This window comes from Lampris incognitus, chromosome 13 (genome assembly GCF_029633865.1).
Source record: "Lampris incognitus isolate fLamInc1 chromosome 13, fLamInc1.hap2, whole genome shotgun sequence".
In the NCBI taxonomy this organism is placed as follows: Eukaryota; Metazoa; Chordata; class Actinopteri; order Lampriformes; family Lampridae; genus Lampris; species Lampris incognitus.
The window spans coordinates 53,523,409-53,543,889 of NC_079223.1; the positions used below are offsets into that span (position 1 = coordinate 53,523,409).

Consider the following 20,481-nt stretch of genomic DNA (forward strand, 5'->3'; position numbering starts at 1 on the left):
CGATCTATTCACCTCACAAGTAGACAATGCTTCCTTGACTTCGAGGAAATAGCAGGGCCTTGTTTGGTCAGGCTAAAACATTACCCTGTACGGCTACATCCATAGACATATAAAGAGTAGACGCCGCATTGGCTGTTGGGGCGCGAGAAATACGGCCGCCATCTTGGACCGGTCATCCTACGAGTTGCCTAGCAGCAGAATACACGACTGAGAAAGATGCCAGAACACTGTTCAGCATATTCCTGCTCCAATCGACGGACCGTCGAAAACAGGGCTCGGGGGATTACTTTTCACAAGTAAGATTGAACATCACTATTGGTTGTATTTTGTGAATATTGTAGCGTGCATGGATAAGTAGACACGTTGGTCCTTGACACCAGGCTCAGACCCTTTAGTCGACTGGCTAACGTTGTCGCTTGCGGAGCGGGAGATACGGTTTCGCGTCCCGGCTGTGGCGACGGTCTCCCAGTCTGCCCCCCCCCCCAATTTGCTACAATATAATATTACTGTACTGTATTTATGTCCAACTGCGAAATCGTAGCCAGCTAGCTAGGCTATGCTCAGTGCCGGTGTTCACCCGGCTGTGAACTGAGACTTTATAAGTCATATTCCATAACACTGACTTTACAACTGACAAAAGAATGCTATTGTACAAATAAAACAATATTAACGTTACTGGTATTATATTGAGCAGCGAATGTTACACAGGTGGCCCAGCACAGACTGTATTATTCACATGTCATCCATCCTAACAACAGGAAGATAGGGGAGAACCGGGCCCAAAGTAACACGCCGCGAAATTAGCACAGAGCTTTTTTCCAAGGAAACAAAACAGGACGTGACGCAATGAAGTCAGTGTGTGTGTTTGTAAGACCTCTCCCTTCTCCCAAAAAATGGGCGCGATACGCAGTTATTTAAAAAAATTATAGAGCGAAAGCTGTTTTTTCATGCGGTAAGTAAAATTACGTGATCTGAGGTTTTTTTCGAATTACGTTTCATTCTTAGAAGTTCCGGTAAATGACTTTATGTTGCTTTGTTAGCACATTTACTGTCTCGATGACAGAATAGTTTTAAATCGACAGGCTAGCACAGTTCATATGCTAGCCAGGCTAGCACAGTTCATATGCTAGCCAGGCTAGCACAGTTCATATGCTAGCCAGGCTAGCACAGTTCATATGCTAGCCAGGCTAGCACAGTTCATATGCTAGCCAGGCTAGCACAGTTCATATGCTAGCCTGGCTAAATGGAGAGGCGACCTGAGAGGGTCGAACGTACCAGCGAGGGGAGGGACGAAAGTAACGTAAATGGTTTCCCTAGCAAGCTGCAAGTTAATGTATTTTATTGTATTATACTTACAGAATAGTACAGTTAAGGTAATTCTTTTCAGCCTACATAGCCAATTGTTTTTAATTATTTGAGGACTTACCTTGCTTACGCCTTCACACAAACTGCAATTCTCCAAATGACGACAAAGACCAATTAGTTCCACGTGATGGCGGTGTGCGCATGAAGGTTAGCGCAAAAGCAATTGGTGAATTAAAAGAAATGAACAAAAGCGCGAATGGCTGATTCAAATATAATAACCAACCTCTATCACTGACGTTTTTTGATACGAGGCTTGTATCAAAATTGCGTTACACAACATTGATAAATTGACGCTAAGAATATTTATTAGTCTATGAAACTCAAAATATTGCCTTGATGAATTGGCACAAATGTTAAATTGGGTCTGCAAGATTGGTTGATAAAGGTAAACGTGATCAGAATACAAAACCATAATTATACGATGCATCTTACGCTTTATGACAGCCGCTACTTTCGCACCGCAGCAGTGCTACTTTGGTCCCGCAAGGGAGGTGCGAAAGTACCATCGCGCAAGTTGTGTTCTCCGTCTGTTTATGTCCAGATCATTTAACTGAGAAACATATGGAAAGTTGCTTCTGAAAGGGGACACATGTATGTGGTTTCTGATAAGATATGGCATCTATTACTGTCACCATACCGGAGTAAACTCGGAAACAGTAAAAAGTGGTACTTTCGGCTCGGTTCTCCTACCTCTCATGTCTCATACCCACCTCACTTATTTAAAAATACAGAACATCTGACTGTAGAATAGTTTGCAAACAAACCTACCGTATTCACAATTTCACCAGCTTTGGTTCATTGTCAACAAATATGCATCAAAATAGGAGTTTTGTTGAAGAAAGGTTCTATGAAATTTGAAGGAAAAAAATAAGCGTGACCTCCTTTGTAAAATGTTTTTGTGTAGACTCTCTCAAATCTCCCGTTTTCATTTTGAAGGTTTCCCAAAGACAATGTTTTGAGGAAGAAGTGGGAAGTGTCTTTGAGGAGGGAAGGATTCACTGCAAGGGATTCCTCCGTGATCTGCTGTGAGCATTTTAAGCAGAGCGATTTTGATAGGACAGGTCAGATTGTCCTACTCAGACATGTAGTTATTCCATCCATCTTCAGCTTCCCGGTTCACCTCCAAAGAGTAGGTAAATCATCATAAGACTATTAGCATTAATAAATGTAAATATTCTGTTATCAATTACAGGGCTGGGTGAGATATTCATCCCTGTATATATATATATTCTTTTCAAGTATTGTACTTCTTCATTTTAGCCGGAAAGGGAAAGGACTACGTCTACCTGCAGAAGAGCTGAAGAGAGCCTGTCCGTGGCCTCTCAGGATGCCCCAGAACCTGCAGCCTCACACCCACAACCTCAGCCTAATGATGTGAGTTTCTACTTTAAACATCATATCATAATGGTCCTGGACATATTCAAATCTCACTTGTTTGCTGCCACTCATATTAAACACACTCACAAATTAACCCATACACACAATTAAAGACATGTTGAATATGCATTCCTGACACACACACACACACACACACACACACACACACACACACACACACACACACACACACACACACACACACAAAGAAACACACACACACACACGGTGCTGGCATTGGCTTTGATAGGTGATGACTATAAGAAAGAATGTGGGCCATACACTAGTGGTGTCAAAGTGATGTGTGTGAAGTGAAACATAACTCAAACTTTGTTCATCCCTCTTTCTACTAGTATCATGCCTATGCCTTTCCTGCTTCTTCTACTGCTCTGAAGACCAGACTTAATGAAGCCTTGGCAAGAGTGGAAAGTCTGGAGCGAGAGAAGAAGAATGCCATGGCCAGAGAAAAGAGGGCAAAGACCACAGTGAAAAGTCTTTTGGGGGATTTGAGAGAAAAGAACCTCATTAATGAAGAGCTCAACGAGAGGCTTGAATTCTACTCAGGTAAGATGAAGTTAGCGCTTTGAAATTCATGTACATGTTATTCTTACACTCTTTATTAAACTCCTTGTTATTATCTGAAGGGGACTTATTAATTTCTGCTCATAAAATTTCAGATCTTTCAAGTAGACTTCATGGCAAACTTTAATTAGCAACTTTTATTTTTTCCCCTACATTTTTATGCTACATTGTTTATATATTTATCTCTCTTTAAAATATATATGTATATCTGTATTTATTTTTGTCACAGCCTCTCGCCCTTGACATCAAAGCAATCGCCCTTGACACCTGCTACACCAGCTGACACCTGCTACGCCAGCTGACACCTGCTACGCCAGCTGACACCTGCTACACCAGCTGACACCTGCTGACCCCCCCCTTCACCCCGGCAATCGCCCTCACCCTTAAAAGGCCTCCACTATGGACCAGTCTTCGCTGGAACGTCGCCATTCATGGACTTCTGCCTGCCTGCCTACCTGCCACAGAGCCACCTCCTGCTCTACCCCCGAGATCGGTCACTTCAATAAAGACTTGATTCTTCCCTTACCTGGTTGTCCCGTCTGCTTTTGGGTTCCTTCCCGATACGTGACAGTACGTTCCAGCCACTATGGACCCAGCAGACCATTCCACCACAGACCTGGCCACGGTCTGCCAGGCTGTAGCCAACCAGGACTCGGTCCTCGGCCAGCACAGCCAGGTGCTACAGGGGATGGCTGACGCCCTCCGTGGGCTCAGCTCAAAGATCTCTGGAATCCAGACCCAACTTAGTGCCTCCGCTAGCCCGGGATCCGCCCCGCCAGCTCCGCCACCCCCAGCGCCATCAACTTCGGCAAAGGAACCATGAGTTGCCCCGCCCGATAAGTATGATGGAGATTTTGGACTTTGTTGCCCTTTTTTGATGCAGTGTGAGATTGTGTTTAACCAGCAGCCCCAGTCATATTCCATGGATGGAGCCAATTCGCTTACATCATGGGTCTTCTCCGGGGAAGTGCCCTGGATTGGGCTACAGCGGTGTGGGAGATGCGGGCCTCCACTTCCTCATCCTACGCTGAGTTCACCACTGCCTTTCGCCAGGTTTTTGATCATCCCGTGCGGGGAAAGGATGCGTCAAAAAGACTGATCTCTCTCCGCCAGGGTTCCCGGAGCGTCGCTGACTACTCAGTTGAGTTCCGTATACGCTATCAGCGGAGAGCGGATGGAACAACGAGTCCCTCCAGGCCGGCTTTTCCAACGGGCTAAGCGAATCCATAAAGGACGAATTGGTTTTCTAACCCGAGCCTGGAGGGTTGGAGGAATTGGTTACCCTGGCCATTCGTGTGGACAACCGTCTCCGGGAGCGGAGGCGAGAGAGGACGCGCCGCTTTCCTGGTCACAACAACTTACCACGGGCCACACCTCCAAACTCCGGGGGCCAAGCTCTGAGACCTCTGACCCGTCACTGGTGCCTCCAGAGTACCATGACCTCCAAGCCGTGTTCAACAAGCAGCAAGCTCTCTCCCTGCCTCCTCATCGCCCCTATGATTGCGCTATTGACCTGCTGCCGGGCGCTCCCCTCCCCAGCAGCCGCCTATATAGCCTCTCCAAGGACTCCTTGGCTGCTGGTCTTATTCGCCCGTCATCATCACCCCTTGGTGCGGGGTTCTTTTTTGTGGCCAAGAAGGACAAGACCCTCCGGCCGTGTATTGACTATAGATGCCTCAATAACATCACAGTCAAGAATAAGTACCCTCTGCCCCTCATGAGTTCCGCTTTTGATTCTCTCCAGGGAGCCACAGTGTTCACTAAACTAGACCTCCGCAATGCTTACCACTTGGTCCGGGTTCGAGACGGAGATGAATGGAAGACTGCCTTCAACACCCCCCTGGGGCATTTTGAATATCTGGTGATGCCGTTTGGTCTCACTAATGCCCCAGCTGTCTTCCAGAGTCTGGTCAATGACGTCCTACGTGACATGTTGGATCGTTTCGTTTTTGTTTACCTGGATGATATCCTGATTTTTTTCTGTCAGAGCATGTCATGCACGTCCGCCAAGTCCTTCAACGGCTTCTGGAGAACCGCCTTTTCGTAAAAGCAGAGAAGTGCGAATTCCATGCCCCTTCAGTCACCTTCCTGGGCTACATCGTGGCCGATGGGCAGGTGAGAATGGACCCCGCCAAGGTCAGAGCGGTTCTTGAGTGGCCAAGCCCGACCAGCCGTAAGCAACTTCAGAGGTTCCTCGGGTTTGCCAACTTCTACAGACGGTTCATCCGCAACTACAGCCGCGTTGCGGCCCCACTAACCGCTCTTACCTCCACCTCCAGACCGTTCCTGTGGACCCCTGTAGCAGAGGCAGCTTTCCAAGCCCTCAAGCACCGCTTCACCACAGCTCCTATCCTCATCCAGCCAGACCCAACCAAGCAGTTCGTTGTAGAAGTGGACGCCTCTGAGATTGGGGTGGGGGCGGTCCTTTCTCAGCGCTCCAGTGAGGATGGCAAGACACACCCCTGTGCCTTCCTGTCTCGCCGTCTCTCCCCAGCTGAAAGGAACTATGATGTGGGGAATCGTGAGCTCCGGGCGGTGAAATTGGCACTGGAGGAATGGCGACATTTTCTGGAGGGGTCACGCCCGACATGGTTACCAGCAGTTCAACACAGCCACCTAAGAGAAGCTGGCCCTCCACGCTTTCCTGCAGGAGCTCATGCTGGAGCAGTTGCACCATAAATGCAGTATATTTTTCCCAGATCCTTCAAGTTAAATTGGGAGTTCATGGTGTTTTTGAACCTGCTGAACAAATCATTATTGCTGGCTGCAATGATTAAATCATCAACCCAGATGACTACAACAATTGTCTCATTGCCTATCCACTTTCTATACACACAGTGGTCAGATAGATTTCTCACAAAATTGTTCTGTTCTAGACGATCATGAAGACGTTTGTACCAATTCCAGGCAGTAAAGGGATTTCTTTAACTTACATACTAATTTCTCCCCTGTCCCTGATGTCTTTTCAAAACCCGCTGGTTGTTCTAAGGATATTTCTGTATCTACTGGAGCATGTAGGTATGCCGTTTTGACATACATCCATCTGATGAACAATGAAGTCGTTTTACACTGCTGCCTGCATCAATGCCCATACATCAATGCTGAAGTAAGGTTTGCTGTTGGGGCAAACGTCTCATGGTGGTCTATGCCTTCTATCTGGTTCTAACCCTTAGCACCATATCTGTTATGTTGAAATAACAGACAAAACTGGAGCTGTCTTTGGCGCTGAACCTACTCCATTTAATCAACATACCAAGCTGACCATCAAGCAAACAGGTGCAGCCACTACTGGCGGTGGCCCCACTGCATCAGGTTGAGCTGGAGGGGCTGGTGTTGCTGCGGCATCGAACCGTGCAGCCGGCACACTCAGTCTTGGCCCAGGGGGGGCCTGCACCTTACGCATGTGGCTAGCATGCCAGCGAGTAACGTCGGCGAGCCTGAATAAAGCTGGGCCAAAATGTTGGCTGACCTGAACAGGGTCCGGCCAGAACGACTGGAGGTTGTTGTCACGGTGGGGTCACCAGATCCTGACCCAGTCCGAGACAGCGATGGCAGATGGTCTGGCATGTTGGGCCCTATCAAAGCTATTCTTCATTAGGCGTCAGCATGTGGCAACTGTGTCTTGAACTGGGTGGACTGGGGCCTGAGCCGGTGTAGGGCGGAGCCTGTCCAGAGGTAGTTGGAGCTCCTGCCCCAGCATGAGGGAAGCTGGGGAGACTCCTGTGGTGGCGTGTTGAGTGGCCCGGTAATGCAGCAGCATCTGGAGGAGGCTGGTGATGAGCGTGCACCCTTGTGCCAGGTGGGCCCTTATTCAGTTTTTCAGTGATTGAGTCAGCCGTTCCACTCCACCCCCCACCCCACCCCCCATTTGCAGCAGGGTTGTAAAAGGCTGTGCGGATGTGGCAGATCCCCTTCCCCGCCATATAGGAGGACAGCTCATGGGGGACCATTTGGAGACCGTTGTCAGCCGTGATCATCTTGGGCAGGCCCCAATGTGCGAACAGGGTGTCAAGAATGTTGATCAACGCCTTGGCTGTGACTGAGCCCACGGGTATCACCTCGGGCCACATAGAGTGAAGGTCGTAGACCACGATGATGAAGCGCAGGTGATGCGGTACCCCATGCAGCTCGCCGCAGACATCAAGTTGCAGGTGCTCCCATGGTTGGGACGGCCAGTCCAACGGATGCATGGGTGGCGGTGGGGCTAGGGGCCTGGTCTTACCACTGAGGAGATAGGCAGTGCAGTCCTTGACCAGGGTCTCGATTTCCCTGTCGATGCCTGGCCACCACACGACATCGCGACACCGCTGTTTGAGTCTGACTATGCCCAAGTGGCACTCGTGCGCCATAGCAAGGATACGCACCCGAAGGGCACCTGGAGCCACAGTGAAGAGCCCACGAGCGATGCAGGTGTCATTCCACCATTACAACTCGTCCTTGACCCTGAAGTAGGGGAGCAGCTGATCTGGTACCCTCGCCGGCCAGCCCTACCTGAGGCAGGTCGAGAGTGTAGAGAGGGTGGGGTCATCAGCTGAGGCATCCTGGAGCTCCTGCAGGGACACCGTCTCTTGAAGGGGAGTGTGGAGGAGCTGCTTGGCCTGGTCCCATTCAGGGCCCAGAGGTGGGGCTGAGGGTAGGCTGGGGACTGAGCGTGATAGCAGGTCAGCCACCATGTTGTCCTGGCCTGGTGTGAATTGCAGGCGGAAGTCCTACTGTTGCAGGTGGTCGGCCCAACAGTGGAGACGGAGTGGTTTGTGGCCGGTGCCTGATGTGGCCAGCAGGGTGGTGAGGGCCTGGTGGTCCGTCCTCAGCGTGAATAAGTGTCCGTAGAGATACATGTGCCAGCGCTCACATGCCCAGAGGCACGCTAGGGCCTCCTGCTTCCCCACCGAGTACCTCTGTTCCGTGGGGCTGAGAGATTGTGAGGTGAAGGCGATCGGCCTCTCGATCTCGTCTTGCAGCTGGGACATCACAGCACCAATGACTGTGGTGGCGGCATTGCATGTGAAAAGGGTGGGGCTGGCCAGGTCGAAGTACACCAGAACTGGTGGTGAGGTGAGGTGGGACTTCAGGAGGCACATGGCATCCGAGCAGGCAGGTGTCCAGAGCCAGGGCTTGCCATGTTTCAGTAGCTGTCACAGTGGCGCAGTTGTGGCCAAGTACTGTGGCAGGAAGCGGAGGTAGAAAGCTGTCATGCCCAGGAAGGCGACCAACTGTACGTTTGAGGTGGGCTCCGGGACCCGGTGGATGGCCTCTGTGTTCGAGTGCAGTGGGCACATGCCGTCGGCTGAGAGGCGGAACCCCACAAACTCGATGGCTGGGGCAGCAAAGACATACTTCTAGCCATTGAGTGTGAGGTGGTGCTTGACCATCGCACTAAACACGCGGTGGAGGCGCTCGTCGTGGCTCTCAATGGTGGCCCCGTGCACCACGATGTCATCAAGGTAGATGGCCACACGTGGGATTCCAGCAAAGACGGAGGCCATGATCTTTTGGAAGCAGCTGGGGGCAGAGCTTAGGCCAAAAGCCATGCGTTTGTAGCAGAAGACCCCTTTGTGGGTGATAAATGCAGTGAGGTTGCGGCTCTCAGGGTGTAGTGGCACCTGGAGGTAGCCCTGGTGGCGGTCCAGTTTAGAGAAGACTGTGGACCCATGGAACTGGGCGGTGGGCTGCTCGCCATGCCCCAATCCCTTAGTGAGGCTATCTGTGAAGCTGAACGGGCCGAGCTGGTACTCTCGACCTAGCCCCAGCAGAGCCGCAGGACCTCCAGGCCCTGACCATGGTGCTGGAGAGACGATTCCGGCAATGACCCTTCACTGATCAGAGAAGGGAGCAGCTAGCCAGCTGCTGCCGCCAAGAGGGAGAGAGCCTGGGTACCTTTGCCACAGATGTGTAGCTACACGCCCGACATGGTTACCAGCAGTTCAACACAGCCGCCTAAGAGAAGCTGGCCCTCCACGCTTTCCTGCAGGAGCTCATGCTGGAGCAGTTGCACCAGCATGTCTGCCTCGCCATGCCCCAATCCCTTAGCAAGACTCTCTGTAAAGCTGAACGGGCCAAGGTGGTACTCTTCACACAGCTTACCCAGCAGAAGGCCCCTGCTCTCTGACCACTGCAACTGCCCAGCACCAGCACCAAAGGCCAGAGTTATCCTGCCGGCAGAAAATGACAGGGAGTGGCCTAGTGAGGAGACCGCCGCTCCAGTTTCCAGCTCCTTTTCAAGGCTGATGCACGCTGGTTGGCCACCTAGGTCACACCAAAGGACTGTATCTGGACTGCCAACTCAACAGTCGATCCTGCCGGGTCCTGGTAGACACAGGGACTACCATTTCCCTGGTGCGACCTGGAGTCCTCCCGGGCACCACCGGCCCAATCTCAGTGGCATGGTCCACAACCAACACTCAGCTGATGACAGTGACAGGGGAGTTGCCGGTATCCTCTCTCCAGCACCATGGTCAGGGCCTGGAGGTCCCGCTGCTCTGCTGGGGCTAGGTCGAGGAGCACCTGCAAAACATTTCCCTCCAACGCCAGAGCCAGGCAGCTTCTTCATTGCTCCATCCACTGTGCCATGCCACTAATTGGACTTGCGAGGGGTACAGGTCTAGCTGTGTCATCCTGTTGTACTTGGGCAGCTTGGGCGGTGTTCTATGCGCAGCATCCCTCCCATTCGCGAGGGGGCGATCGGTGGCGGATGGCAGCGGGCGTTCCCCTGTATTGGCCCTCCTGGCCTCTAGAGGGCGGTGGAGCCGCGGTGCACTGCAGCCATCAAGGAGGGCTGGAAAACTTCCATCTCTGGCGGGCTCCGTCTTTTCAATGCCAAGTTTTCCAAGCGCCAACGGGTCTGCTCAATGTCCCGCTCCAATCCGTGCATCTCTCTCTCCATTTTTCAGCGAGATCCCGCTTCTGAAAACCAATGCAGCGAATTAAGGGGGCAGTCCGGGAACCGTCGCCACAGCCGGGACGCGAACCCGTATTTCCCGCAGCGCGGGCGACGACGTTAACCAGTCGACTAAAGGGTTCGACCCATTAGCCACACGTTACAATATCATATTATTATGCCCAGCGGGATTACTTCAAGTAAGGCTTTACGTTACACCATGTCGCCACAGCTGTTGTGAAAGTGAAAAGTGTCAAATAACTTGATGATGGTGATGATTGTGATGATAACCACTTCTGCGACTAAAACATTGTAGCATGGCGATATGACGGCTGTCTTTGGGTAATTATGAGGAGGTGACGTCTCAACGAAGGCCTAGGTCTGAAATGCACGGTCCGCTGCTGATACATGTACAGTGCATCCGGAAAGTATTCACACCCTTTCACTTTCCCCACATTTTGTTACGTTACAGCCTTATTCCAAAATGGATTAAATTCCTTTTTTTTCCTCTCATCAATCTACATACAATACCCCACAATGACAAAGCGAAAAAGGTTTTGTAGAAATTTTTGCAAATTTATTAAAAATAAAAAACTGAAATATTGCATGTACATAAGTATTCACATCCGTTACTCAGTACTTGGTTGAGGCACCCTTGGCAGCGATTACAGACCCAAGTCTTCTTGGGTATGAAGCTACAAGCTTGGCACACCTATATTTGGGGTATTTCTCCCATTCTTCTCTGTAGATCCTCCCGAGCTCTATAAGGTTAGATGGGGAGCATTTCAGCACAGCTATTTTCAGGTCTTTCCAGAGATGTTCAATGGGGTTCAAGTCCGGGCTCTGGCTGGGCCACTCAAGGACATTCACAGACTTGTCCCGAAGCCACTTCTTCGTTGTCTTGGCTGTGTGCTTAGGGTCGTTGTCGTGTTGAACGGTAAACCTTCGCCCCAGCCTGAGGTCCTGAGCCCTCTGGAGCAGGTTTTCATCAAGGATCTCTCTGTACTTTGCTCCATTCATCTTGCCCTCGATCCTGACTAGTCTCCCAGTTCCTGCCGCTGAAAAACATCCCCACAGCATGATGCTGCCACCACCATGCTTCACTCTAGGGATGGTATTAGCAAGGTGATGAGAGGTGCCTGGTTTCCTCCAGACGTGACATTTGGCATTCAGGCCAAAGAGTTCAATCTTGGTTTCATCAGACCAGAGAATCTTGTTTCTCATGGTCTGAGAGTCCTTTAGGTGCTTTCTGGCAAACTCCAAGCGGGCTGTCATGTGCCTTTTACTTAGCAGAGGCTTCTGTCTGGCCACTCTACCATAAAGGCCTGATTGGTGGAGTGCTGCAGAGATGGTTGTCCTTCTGGAAGGTTCTCCCATCTCCACAGAGGAACGCTGGAGCTCTGTCAGAGTGACCATCGGTTTCTTGATCACCTCCCTGACCAAGGCCCTTCTCCACCGATTGCTCAGTTTGGCTGGGCAGTCAGCTCTAGGAAGAGTCCTGGTGGATCCAAACGTCTTCCATTTACGAATGATGGAGACCACTGTGCTCTTCGGGACCTTCAAAGCTGTAGAAATTTTTTTGTACCTTTCCCCAGATCTGTGCCTCGATACAATCCTGTCTCGGGGGTCCACAGACAATTCCTTCGACTTCATGGCTTGGTTTCTGCTCTGACATGCACTGTCAACAGTGGAACCTTATATAGACAGGATTTGGCCTTTCCAAATCATGTCCAATCCATTGAATTTACTACAGGTGGACTCCAATCAAGATGTAGAAACATCTCAAGGATGATCAGTCGAAACATGATGAACCTGAGCTCAATTTTGAGTGTCATAGCAAAGGGTGTGAATACTTATGTACATGCAATATTTCAGTTTTTTTTATTTTTAATACATTTGCAAAAATTTCTGCAAAACCTTTCTCACTTTGTCATTATGGGGTATTGTGTTTAGATTGATGAGAAAAAAAAGGAATTTAATCCATTTTGGAATAAGGCTGTAACATAAAATGTGGGGAAAGTGAAGGGGTGTGAATACTTTCCGGATGCACTGTATACATATATATATATATATATATATATATATATATATATATATATATATATATATATATACACACGCGCGCGCACACACGAGCGCGCACACACACACACACACATACACACCAGTTCAAACGCAAAATGAGGCTGCCAGAAAGCTTATAATTCAAATTCTCTTTTAGTTCTGCCTATAGTCTACATCCCTTTGTGGCTTACAGATGTAAACCACTAATATCAGACGTTAGTCCCTAGTTAACGGGTCTGATCCTTCAGCCGAGCGGTTAGTGATGTCGCCTTGTGGTGCAGTACACCCCGTATCGAATCCCGCACCGTGCAAAAAAATAACCGGTTACACAGACTTCAATACAGGATCCAACAAAGGATATACAGTACCAGTCAAAAGTTTGATTACCAAACCATGATTATCTATGCTTGAAATTGCATAAACGGGTCAATAAGCAGTTAGTATTTAATTATATGATACATGAACTTATACATGTGGATATAATCATCAAGTGAATTGCATTCAAAATTTTAATTTTAAATGAAAAGTAAATAATTCACCAAATGCTAGTTAACTCAGAGAACATCTAACAAACACACTTTTAAAAGTGTTCTAATTCCATGTTATGCACATTTCAGACTTTAAACTGACCTGGGATTCAGACTTGAAATCCGCTTGCTATAAGTGACCATATCATAACATTTATTTTCATTTAAAATAAAAAAATATATATTGAATGCAATTAACTTATGATTATATGCACAGGTATAAGTACATGTAGCCCTTGATTCTGCATGCCGGCTCTCTAGCCCTGTATTTGTGCCTCTGTCTTCTGTCTCCAAAGGAATTGTCTCGACAAAAGACAGAGACAATTCCTTTGGAGACAGAAGAGAGAACATCCCACACAAAACGAAACGCAGAACAGATGGATCAAAAATCTGTCGGACAAGGTACTTACCCAATCAGAGAAGGAGGTCTTAGCCAAAGGACTGAACTTCACCATGACACCCAAACAATTACCTATAGTTGACCTCATCACATCCACAGAATCAGCTATAAGGAAAAAACAATCTAACGGAAACCAAAGCTAAATGAGCTCGGTAGATTCTTGGTTGTGGCAAGTTCAAGGATATGACTCCACAAAGTAGGAAGAAATATGTACTTAACAAACGCTTATGTTTTAATTGTCTCAGGACAGGTCATGTGTCATCCAGCTGTAAGCTGGATAGGCGTTGTACCGTAGATGGTTTTTCCCAAAAACACACAAAGTTCTTGCATATGCCTGAGTCACAAAGGAAGCCAGACTCAGAGTCTGAGAGTACAGCTGTTACCATTAAGGCGGGGTGTAATGCAGTCGGTGGAGGCAAATCCAGACTAGCTTTGCCTATTGTACCCATAAGAGTCAGAGCGCCTGGTAGCAGCCGAACATTTTGCACTTACGCTCTTTTAGACAATGGGAATTGTGGAGTACAAAATATACTCCATATGCACTCCGTATGTACTCCGTAGTTTTCCACTTCTCTGTGTGTATGAAACTTCTCACTCACTGCAGACACACATACCCATTGTTCTCATGCGTACCTTCCATGGGGCCACATAGCAACTGTTATCATGCTTGCCTCCCCGTTGCCGCATCCCAGGAACGACCTGGTACAGCAAAAGATAAGTGCAACAGACTTACAGACACTCACGAGGCACAGAACGTGATTAACGTAGATGTTTCCTTCTTTCCTTTGTAAGACTACACCTTAGTTGATGCAGGAAACATACTGTATGACGCGACGGACTGTTCTTTAAAAAACCACTATCTCCAGTTCAGAGCAGAGCATATCCTCACAGACGAACCTCTGTGTAGCCTTATGTCGCTCCATCTGCAGATGCATTAAAGATTCTCTGTTTGCTTTAATATTTGTCCCATGATTATTCTCCCCAGAGGTTGCTGGGGAAAGAGCCCATTAAAGGATAAAGGAAAATCCACAACAGTCTTCCTCAACGTTTTGCACAGACGGTCTAGTAGAGAGACTGGGGGTGAGAGCAGAAGTTGAAACTTTGATCCTAAACACTATTGATAGGCCTAATACAACTGATACAAGGGTGGTTACTATGAAATATCTGCTGTTAACCATGATGGGGTTTATGTGCTGAATCCTGTGTACACCAGGTCTGCTATCCCTTGTGACAAGACTCACATCGCCACGGAGGCTGATGTGGAGAGATTCCCCCACCTGAAAGGGATACATCTACCAGATGTGAGAAGCGATCAGGTCATGATTCTTATTGGCCAAGACAACGCCGAATAGAGGATACCCTTGGAGGTCAGGCAAGGAACGGGTCCTGGCATGCCGTACGCTGTTAAAACCAGATTAGGTTGGGCTTTGAATGGGCCACTTTCGCCAGGTACAGGTATGTCATTGTCAGCCAATTTTGTAGACTGTCACTAAGAGGACCAGTTGGAAAAGTTCTGGAAAGTTGAGGGTTGGGAACAGCTGAATGGTCCAGAGAAGTTGTTATCATTAGAGGATGAACGTACATTGAGTTTGTGGAAGGGTACCATTACTCAGGATATGGATAGCCATTATGTGCTGCCAGTTCTATTCAAGGGTCAGCCCAGTTTTTCAGATAGCCGTTCTCTTGCTGAGAGAATACTTCAGTCGCTCTGTAAGAGGTTAGTAAAGGATCAGGAACTTAGCGATTAGTATGTGAAGAGTATGGCCGCATTGATCAGGAACGGTCATGCAGAGGAGGTATCAGAGCATGATGCTGTTGATGGCCCAGTGTGGTACTTGCCACACCATCCAGTCGTTTCTCCAAAGAAAGTGAGAGTAGTATTTGACTGTGCAGCACAGGTTAATGATGTTTCGCTGAATAAGCATGTCAGGCAAGGCCCAGATGTGTTAGTGTTCTCCTCAGATTCAGACTTGGACCAATAGCAGTACAGGGGGACATAGAAGCTATGTTTTACCAGGTCAGTTTGTCCCAGCGACAGAGATGTTCTCTGGTTTCTTTGGTGGAGGGATGGGGACCTGAATGATGATGTGGTAGTCTATCGCATGACGGCACATCTATTTGGTGGTACTTGGTCACCTGCTTGTTGTGGGTTTGTGCTGCGTCATGTTGCCGACCAGGGTAGTGCCAAATATGGTAGTTTGACTGTAGAGACAGTCAAAAGGAATTTCTACGTTGACGACTGCCTTGTGGCTGTTGACACAGCTGAGGGTGCTGTACGTCTAGTTCAAGATTTGAAAGGTATGCTTTCAGAAGGTCGGCTTTAGAATAGCTAAGTTTGCTAGCAACTCCCGGGAAGTTGTGGATTTAATCCCTGTAGAGGACAGGGCTAAGGGTGTTCAGCATCTTGACCTTGATTCAGATGAAGTAGTTTATGAGAAGGCCCTAGGACTAATTTGGAAACTGGGCTCAGACACTTTGTCATTTAATGTACGTACTGGAGACAAACCTCACACTAGAAGAGGCATGCTTAGTGGGGTTAGTGCTGTGTTTGACCCTCTTGGATTTGTGACGCCATTTGTGGTCAAGGGATGACTCATAATACAGGAACTAGCGAGATTGGGAATAGGTTGAGATGATCAGCCTCCAGATGCTATTGTCACAGATTGGAAGAATTGGTCAGCTGAGTTACCAGTGTTGCAAGGTTTTGAATTGACAGATGTGTGAAACCTACTAGTGCAATTAAATTTCAGTGGCATCACTTTGCCGATGCATCGACCAAAGCATATGGTTCTGTCGCTTATTTACGCATCATGTCGGAGGGCAATAGCGTTGATAGTCATTTGCTGATGTCAAGGTCCAGACTTGCTCCGTTGAAGCAGTTAAGTATTCCTAGGTTGGAGTTATCTGCTGCATCTTTGGCAGTAAAGGTAGACAGTATGCTACTAAGGGAACTGTGTATTGAAATTGAGAACTCATATTTTTGGGACTGACAGTATGATAGTTTTAGGCTACATCAAAAAACCCCAGAAGCGGTATCACACCTTTGTTGCGAACAGGGTTTCGGCCATTCAGGCAGGTTCCTGGCCTGATCAGTGGCGCCATGTGGCTTCTAACGATAACCCAGCAGATATAGTTTCTCGTGGTGTAACAGCGCAGTCCCTCATTGACAGCAGTATGTGGAAGAAGGGACCATAGTTTCTGGCTAAGCCTGTATAGTACTGGCCTATGTCAGGTGTTAAGGCTACGGTGAATTCAAATGATCCTGAGGTCAAACAGTCACCAAAAATCAGTCTGAGTGTTGCTAGTGACATTGTTCAGGACTTCATTTTGTATCACTCGTCATGGTTTCATTTTAAGAGGAGAGTTGCTTTGCTTTTAAGAGTCAATGCTTGGCTAAGATTCAAGGTCTCAGGTGGCGATGTGCCTGATAGCTCCCTGCCAGTTAATTCTCAGGAGATGGAAAAGGCAGAGCTTGCCATAATTCGCCTTGTTCAGAAGAAAGAATTTCCATTGTACTTTGGGAAAGAGTTGCCACAGAGAGGCATGCTAGCTTCTCTCAGTCCTTGTGTCTCTGATGATGACCTACTGGTGGTCAGTGGAAGGATATCATGGGGGGAGTTTGAAGAGACAATGAAGCATCCTCTTATCCTGCCGAAACGACATCACATTGTGGATTTAATAGTGCGTGAAGTTCACCAGACTCATGGTCATGTTGGCCAGGAACATGTATTAGCAATGGTCAGACAGAAATTTTGGGTAATTAGTGGTAGGCAAGCAGTTAAAAGGGTCCTCAGACAATGTGTTACGTGTAGAAGGTGGAGTTCCAAGGTAGTTACACAGCACATGGCAGATCTACCCAAGTGCAGATTGGAGGCCACCTATCCGCCATTTAATGGCGTGGGGATAGATTCCTTTGGTCCACTGACGGTGAAACGTGGCAGAAGTGTTTTGAAAAGATACGGGTGTTTGTTTACCTGCATGACGGTCAGGGCCATCCACCTCGAAATTAGTCACTCACTTGACACAGATTCCTTTATTCACTATTTGCACCGATTCATGGCTCGTAGAGGTTGTCCAAAGGACATTTACGGTGATAATGGGACCAATTTTTTAGGGGCTGAAAGACAGCTGAAGGGATTACTTGAGGGTTTGGATCAGAATAGGATTCAGGGAATGTTGCTCACCAAGGGGGTGGACTGGCATTTTAACTCGCCTCATGCCCCTCATATGGGAGGTACCTGGGAGCGTTTAGTTCGGTCGGTAAAAAAGGTGTTGCGCCCCATGCTTTCAGAACAGGTAATGGATGATGAGGCCCTTACTACCCTAATGTGCATTGTTGAGTCTGTCATAAACAGTAGACCACTCACTACTCTTTCAGATGATGTGTCTGATTCGGAGCCGCTTACCCCGAATCATTTACTTCGCCCAGGTACTTGTTCATTTGCTTACCCAGAGAAGGAGTTTGATCACAAGGATCTCTATGTCAGACGCAGATGGCATCAAGTTCAGTATCACGCAGACATTTTCTGGCGAAGATGGACCAGAGAGTATCTCCCAATGTTGCAAGCTAGGGCAAAGTGGCACAAATTGCAAAGGGATACCGCAGTTGGAGATGTTGTTTTACTAGTTGAAGAGACTCCAAGGGGAGAATGGCCTTTAGCGAGAGTAACAGAGATTTACCCAGGGGCAGATGGGCATGTGCGCAAAGTCAAGGTTAGGACAAATTCCACAGAACTTATCCGGCCTATTACAAGGTTGTGCTTTTTGAAAGTGGCAAATTAGGATCTTCCTGTATTGATCTTTTTCATCAGAAAACTGTACTTAACTACCATTGATATTTTCAAGTAGTTTAAATTTTGTTTAAAAAGAAAAAGAAAGGGTCTTTATTACAAAAAAAATGATGTCAATGCTATTTTGCTGTTAAAAGGTTTTTTGTTTTGTTTTTTGTTTTTGTGAATATGTGACGTTTTGATATGTCTTGAAAATCATAAGGTAATGATGCATTGATTGCTTTATATTAATGTGCTGTATGTTACTTAATTGTTGTGTAAAGGTCCCTTTACGGCCCTTTAGGGGGGAGTGTAAGTTATGTACGTTAGTTTGGATAATTGTATGCCAGCAGGTGGAGCCATGGAGGCACCAATCTCAGTAATATGAGGCGCATAGATGACGTCATCATGCAGCGCAGGCATGTCAGAACGGTGCAAAGAAACGAAGCGCATGATTGCATAGAGTTGAGCTCCCGAAAAATACAAGAGTTAATTAAATGCGATAAAGTGGAAACAGTTAATTTAAATGCGATAGAGTGGAAACGTCGTAAATACACTTTTGTATTTGTATGTGAATTCCGAGTATTATATACAAATGTTAGATCGAGTTTGAATGTTTGTACAAAGCTAAATGAGCTCGGTAGATTCTTGTATAATCACCAGACTGAGCTAGTTCAAACGTTTACACCCTTACTGTCCAAAAACTTCACAACTTGTTTCTCGAGTGATTCCCTCTCGGCCTCGGTCGCGTCGGCTCCACGCCCGGCGGTGGTGTCGTCGGCGGCGGCCACCACCCCTGCGTAGGACTGGGGCCTGGTTTTTAGACCGCTGATGATCAGATCATTTACCCTGCAGTACTGCGCCAGGTCGTCTACTCGTTCTTCCAGAAAAGATATCTTTTTGTCCTTTTCCATGCTCTTGTTTTTTAGTGCTTGCCCTTCTGTTACGAGATCCCTGATCCTCTTCTGCTGTGCGGCTGCTGTTGATATCTCTGCCCAGAGGTAGTCAAAAGACTTTCTGTTCTCCTCGACCTCCTCAGGCAGTCCTGCGTTTTTCTTAGGCGGCATTTCCGCGTTTGCTTCAGTTTGGTTTTAAATGAATTTGATTAAACTGTTGATGTTGATTATTAGGAGGAGCTTCCCGTTCCGGTTACCAATGGCGGTTTGTTTTGAGGCTCTGCGTATTTTTTAAAAATGTTAACCATTTTTAACGACTCCGTGAGATCTTGGATCATTTTAATTTATTTTATTGTTTGAGTATGTAAACTACTAATAAGACACGTTAGCCCCTCTAACGGGTCTGACCCTTTAGTCGAGCGGTTAGTGATGTCGCCTTGTGGTGCAGTACACCCCGTACCGAATCCCGCACCGGACAAGAAAATAACCGGTTACATTGGTGGCAGCGGTGGGATCCGGAAGCGTGCAGATCCTCAGAAGTCTCTTCGGAGCGCGGGAATAACAAAGCGCGAGGGCGCGCTTCCGGGAGAGGGTGACGACTGTAAACTACTAATAAAGACACGTTAGCCCCTAGTTAACGGGTCCGACCCTTTAGCCGAGCGGTTAGTGATGTCGCCTTGTGGTGCAGTACGGGGTGTACCCCTGCGTGCAGTACGGGGTGTACTGCACCACAAGGCGACATCACTAACCGCTCGACTAAAGGGTCAGACCCGTTAGCTAGGGGCTAATGTGTCTTATTAGTAGTTTACATTTATTTTTTTATTTTTTTTACCCGACCATCGATTACATCAATTGATAACCACATAGATGGCGGACGCTGTATGCCATTGCCGATCTCAGATTCGGTTTCGCACAGAACCTGAAAATTATGAGACTAAATATTATGTAGCTGGCTGATAACACTATGGTGTAAACAATTTCACACACGATGCAGGGACCACAACGCACACACGGCTGTTCATTTCCATGCTTTACTAGGAACTCTTCTTCTGTTGGTTACAACCCAGATGTAACGGGGGCAGTCCTATGCTGTTCTATGCTGGTCAGCCTGCTGCACGCCCGTCACTCTCATCATTAGCTCTGCGTTGTGTTCTATTTTGGATGGGGCCCCAGGTGTTGTGGGGGGCCCTCAGTCTCTCATCATCATCATCACTATCATGATCAAGGAAGGAGGGGGGACACACATGACTCTATTTGGCCCACCTTGCCATTTATTTTGGTTTCAAACCCTTCGACAAACGTCCAGTCCTCCAGCTGGAGCGGTGTTTCTTACGGACGTGGGGGTCGAAGCTCAACCACTGCCCAGACTTCACTCGTGTGCGTTAGAAGGAGAAACCGTCCACGGGACTCCGATGTAAGAAAGGATAAACAAGTATTTTATCCCACAGCTTGCAGTATCTTCTTACAGGGATACTCAAGGTTACGTTCTCCTCAACCAGCAAAACTGTGCTACGGTAAGAAACACGCGTGGCTCGGCTCGATCGCTGCTTGAGACTCCCCCCCACAAAACAAAAATGGCTTCTCCCGCGTTCCCTCTTCCGTGTACCCACAAGACCTCTCTCTT

At 47.9% G+C, this 20,481-nt stretch overlaps 1 protein-coding gene across 1 annotated transcript; it reads left to right on the forward strand.

The window, feature by feature from the left end:
* Positions 1-216: 216 nt before the first annotated feature.
* On the forward strand, positions 217-6,641 carry LOC130122588 (THAP domain-containing protein 6-like). The gene is made up of 5 exons (XM_056291518.1): positions 217-296; positions 2,302-2,494; positions 2,626-2,739; positions 3,096-3,306; positions 6,526-6,641. The coding sequence occupies exons 1-5, from the start codon at positions 217-219 to the stop codon at positions 6,639-6,641; spliced, it is 714 nt and encodes a 237-aa protein (XP_056147493.1).
* The last annotated feature ends 13,840 nt before the right edge of the window (positions 6,642-20,481 follow it).